The sequence below is a fragment of the Chaetura pelagica genome, unplaced genomic scaffold, assembly GCF_000747805.2.
Source record: "Chaetura pelagica isolate M959 unplaced genomic scaffold, ChaPel_1.0 scaffold52, whole genome shotgun sequence".
Lineage (NCBI taxonomy): Eukaryota > Metazoa > Chordata > Aves > Apodiformes > Apodidae > Chaetura > Chaetura pelagica.
In genome coordinates this window covers 1,177,485-1,181,529 of record NW_009952486.1, presented here as the reverse complement: position 1 = coordinate 1,181,529, position 4,045 = coordinate 1,177,485, and the positions used below count along the sequence as shown (strand labels likewise).

At 43.0% G+C, this 4,045-nt stretch overlaps 1 protein-coding gene across 3 annotated transcripts; it reads right to left on the bottom strand.

Moving 5' to 3' along the window:
* Positions 1–273: 273 nt before the first annotated feature.
* CNBP (CCHC-type zinc finger, nucleic acid binding protein) lies at positions 274–3,095 on the bottom strand. 3 transcript variants are annotated; one of them, XM_010008848.1, is made up of 4 exons: positions 2,969–3,095; positions 2,573–2,668; positions 2,209–2,407; positions 274–1,341 (listed from the first exon to the last, which is right to left on the bottom strand). In XM_010008848.1, the coding sequence occupies exons 1-4, from the start codon at positions 3,069–3,071 to the stop codon at positions 1,224–1,226; spliced, it is 516 nt and encodes a 171-aa protein (XP_010007150.1). In that variant the 5' UTR covers positions 3,072–3,095; the 3' UTR covers positions 274–1,223. The 3 variants fall into 3 exon arrangements, with proteins under 3 accessions (XP_010007150.1, XP_010007151.1, XP_010007149.1); XM_010008849.1 differs by having other exon boundaries at positions 346–1,341; positions 2,573–2,665; XM_010008847.1 differs by having other exon boundaries at positions 346–1,341; positions 2,209–2,415; positions 2,575–2,665; positions 2,969–3,071.
* Positions 3,096–4,045: the final 950 nt, after the last annotated feature.

Genomic DNA, 4,045 nt, shown 5'->3' with positions numbered 1-4,045 from the left:
ATGACACCTGGGAAGGGTAAAGGACTGCTAACAGACCATTAAACTGCTCCAGATTTGGAACCCACTCCCAACAACTTCTGTGGCTTCAGCAACTCTGAAAGAAATGCTTCAGCTGCATCAGCACAGCTGAGCTGACCCAGGCCCCCCACACCCATCAGCAGAGACTCAGGTCTGACAGACAGGACAGCAGACTCCACTGTGCAGTGTGATACAGCTGGATGGAATCTTAAGTACAGAAGACAGTACAAAAGAAAAGTCCAAACTAAACTTTTTACACCTCCACATACCCCTTTTTAATGTTATTTTGCACTGTGTACATGAAAACCAAAAATAAACAAAAGGAACTTTAGCCAAACTCCCCTTCCTCCTCCAGCTTTATTGATAGTTTAAAATTACATTTTCTATGTTCTAGGACTTTGCTTTTACCATCTTACTTTAAAAACTGATTACAAGCAAATGAAACTCAGTTGTCTAAGTGATATAGTATACAAAAATAACATCTTGATTTCTGTGAAAATTCACTTATTTGCAACTCCTGAATAGCTCCAAATTGTATGCACTATGAGCACGGATGTCTGGGATTCAGATTTGACTTTGAAGTATTTATTCAAAAGCTTCCCAATACGTTCTGTATCTCCAACGTGAACATTCATTGACTGAATTACTGTAACTTTTAAGTTTATTCCTGTTTTCTCTCTCTCTCTCTCTCGTGGCCATTAACAGGCATGTGCATCTTGTTTTGTTTACTCCCACTCAGCTATAAGCTCTAGGTAGGGCCTGATACAGATATTACTTGGTGTTAACAGCTACTGAGGTCAGACAATCCAAGGCCATTGTAATAAAATTAAAGTTATGAGGAAGTTTAGACACTTCCAGAATTTCTTTCCTCCTGCATAGAATCACTTCCATGTAACCCAGAGAGGGTTTTTGCTGGTCTGACTCAACTCTTCCCACTCATCAATCCCTATTCACCAGTGGCACGGAAAGGGGGTTCTTTAACAAAGCATTATACATAACACCTCTACCAAACTAAACATAAACATTTTTGTAGTTAAATGCAGAAAGTTGATTTTTTTTCCACCCCTTTCCTCCTTTTACACGGCAAGTAAAGCTCACTGGCCTGGGAGTAGCCTCTATCTGCCAACCTTTGGCCAGTGAAGAGGATTCAGAGAAAAATAATACAACCATCAATCAGAAAAAGGAGGGGCGACAAAGGGAGCTCATTAGGCCGTAGCTTCAATTGTGCATTCCCGTGCAAGGTGCCCTGACTCGCCGCAGCGGTAGCAGTTGACTTCACTGGTCTTGCTGCAGTTGATGGCTACGTGGCCAGTTTCACCACACCTGCAAAAAGGAAAGGACTTTCCATCAAAATCATCCAGAGGAGTCACTCAGAAAAGCAGTCCTATTCTGTTCAGTGTATCATGTATTTAAGTTTCAGGCAACACGCCAGAATTGTCACAAAGTTTGTCTTCAGCGCCAGAAACTGTTCCTCAACTATCAACTCACTTTAGTCACTGCATATGCTAAAACCACCATATATTAAATACAGAAGTCTGGGGGTTTTCTGCTGTTTTGGATTTTGCCTGCTCCAGTGTTTCTGTCTGCAGCTTAGCCTTGTTTTGAGAGCAATTAGTTTTAATTCAAAAGCACCGTGCTCTCTCCCCAGCCTCCACAGAAAGGAATCTTGGTGGGGGAGAAGAACACTATGCTCAGGACCACCCTGCTTCTGGTCCAGGCCTACATTCAAAGCTTTATGAAGTTGGCATTTCCAACTGTTTAACATCCACTTCCATGTGGAATTCTTGGTTATACCAAGACCTCTCCAGTGTATTCCCACTAGGGCTGGCTGTGTCAGTCAGATGATCCCTACAGCTGGAGTCTGTCAGCTCCAGCACAAGACCCAGGGAGCCAAGGTTTCTGCTGCAGGCAAGTACCTCCTGCTACCTTCTGTAAGAAGCTACACACAACTTTCCCTTGCACAAGTGAAGTGATTTAACACCTGCATCGTTCTGGCCACCTAGAGATACACATCTTTACATCAATCACTGGACTTTGCCGACAGGGTTTTTAAGGTTTAGTTTTGAGTCACAGCGGACGACTGTTTTAAGAAGCAATAACCTGGTCAAAGCTTAATTTCCTAACCAAAATTTAGATAGAAAATGCATCTATCCCTTGAGGTACAACCTCCCCTTGTCTGTCAGTTCTTACCTATAGCATTTCACTTTGGTGCAGTCTTTTTGAATGTGTCCAAACTCTCCACAAGAATAGCACTTCTGCTCATCCGCGTGGTCGCAGTCCCGAGCCAGATGCCCAGGTTTGCCACAGTTGTAGCAGCACTGCTCCCTCTCCCTCTTGGGCTCCTTGCAGTCCTTCGCAATGTGGCCACCTCTGCCGCAGTTATAGCAGGCTTCCACAATAAGAAAACATACCAAACAAGACTATAAAACCTTGGTAGAGTGAGAGGTAGCATGCTCCTAATGAAGGATATGCACAGCTCCTCTCCAGTGACTTGTGATCCTTCCCTTCACCCACAGACTGTGGCTGAAGAGATGGAATATTTAGTGATACTTACCATCCTCCTGAAGATCACAGTCCTTGGCAAGATGGCCAGACTCACCGCAGCGGTAACAGATATCCGGCAGAGATGAAGACATGAACTGGAAGCCTGCTTGAAATGGGCAATGGGAGAAAAAAGGATTAAAAATGAAGTTCAGAATATTCTTGAAGAGTTATTCAAGGACACTTGAGTAAATGACAAGGTTACTCAGTTGAACTGACAAGGTAACCTCACTCTTGGGAGGCATCTGGCAAAATTCTTACGCAGAAGTAAGAACCAACAGAACTTAGTACCAGTTTGTGTCCTAACTTCTTTACTTCAGACTAACAAAGCCAGTTTTACACACTATTCAGGACAGTCAGCTGCAGATCTTGCTGTACAAGCAAGCTGAAAACCACAGTGATCAATCACCTCTGCCACGGCTTCTCATCCCACGACCGCGGCCAATTCCAGCAGGGCACTCGCGAGCCCAGTGGCCAGTACGTCCACACTTGAAGCACTCGTTGCTGCTCATGGCTGCAGATCACCTGCCTGAGGAAGAAAGGGTATTTTTAGAACAGCCTCCCCTCCTCCAACCAAAGGGTACATTACAATAAGATTTAGAGCATTCCCACTGTCCAAACAAAGGAGGCAATGAAAACCAAAGCGAACTTCTGGCTAAGCCAATACTTTCTTGTACACTATCTCACATGACTACTAAAACCACTGTAGGTGACAGCATCTTGTCTCTACTTTGCCTGCAGTAAGACAGCTTTGAATAGCCAAAGAAACAATCCACTAGAGAAAATTTCTTCTAATTAGTTTTTTCAGCCAGTCTTTGCTTTATTAACTCGCAAGATGCTTACTAGTGGGAAAAAAAAAAAAAACGCAACAGTGGACCTCTTTAACTACCATCCTACCAGTCTTATGGTTGTTCTCTCTTTCAGTAACACACCTCTTCCTTATTCCTCAGAGTTAAGCTCAAAAGCCTACTACCTTCCCTAGAGATTTATTTCTTCCTGGTAGTTTTAATGCTTTCTCTTGAAGTACCTGACTAGCAGCTACTATGTTTATTGACTCATCAAGCTTCATTCTAGAAACTAATTTCAAGACAGGCAGTATTAAACCCAGAGCCTCAAAGAAGACATTAGCTTAACATTTGAAGGTTAAAGTTATTTTATGCCCTAAATATTAAGACCTAAAGTTCTTATGACCAGTATGAGAAATAAGAATTACAGCTTCAATACATTAACCTATAGCTCAGGACGCACGCTTCCCTCCCAAGTTTACATGAAAGAAAACGTTTAAGACCTTTCGCTTCCCTAAAAGACACCAGACATTTGCCATATAACAGGAAGACTAACTTGGAAAACATCTTTAGAATGCTAGGGAAACATCAGACAGGCATGCCTGTCTGAGACAGCATAAACCACTTCTTTTGCCCATATTGGGGAATTGAGACATGCATTTCATCGAGCAGGAAAGGTAGCATGCCACAGCCCCTGTAGC

What these genes read in the sequence shown, in the direction of transcription:
- CNBP (XM_010008847.1), bottom strand. Translation starts at nt 3,071, where the DNA reads ATGAGCAGCAACGAGTGCTTCAAGTGTGGACGTACTGGCCACTGGGCT. An exon ending in GATGAGAAGCCGTGGCAGAG is followed by an intron (nt 2,666 to 2,968) that starts GTGATTGATCAC and finishes CATTTCAAGCAG; the next exon opens with GCTTCCAGTTCATGTCTTCA. An exon ending in ACCAAAGTGAAATGCTATAG is followed by an intron (nt 1,342 to 2,208) that starts GTAAGAACTGAC and finishes TCCTTTTTGCAG; the next exon opens with GTGTGGTGAAACTGGCCACG.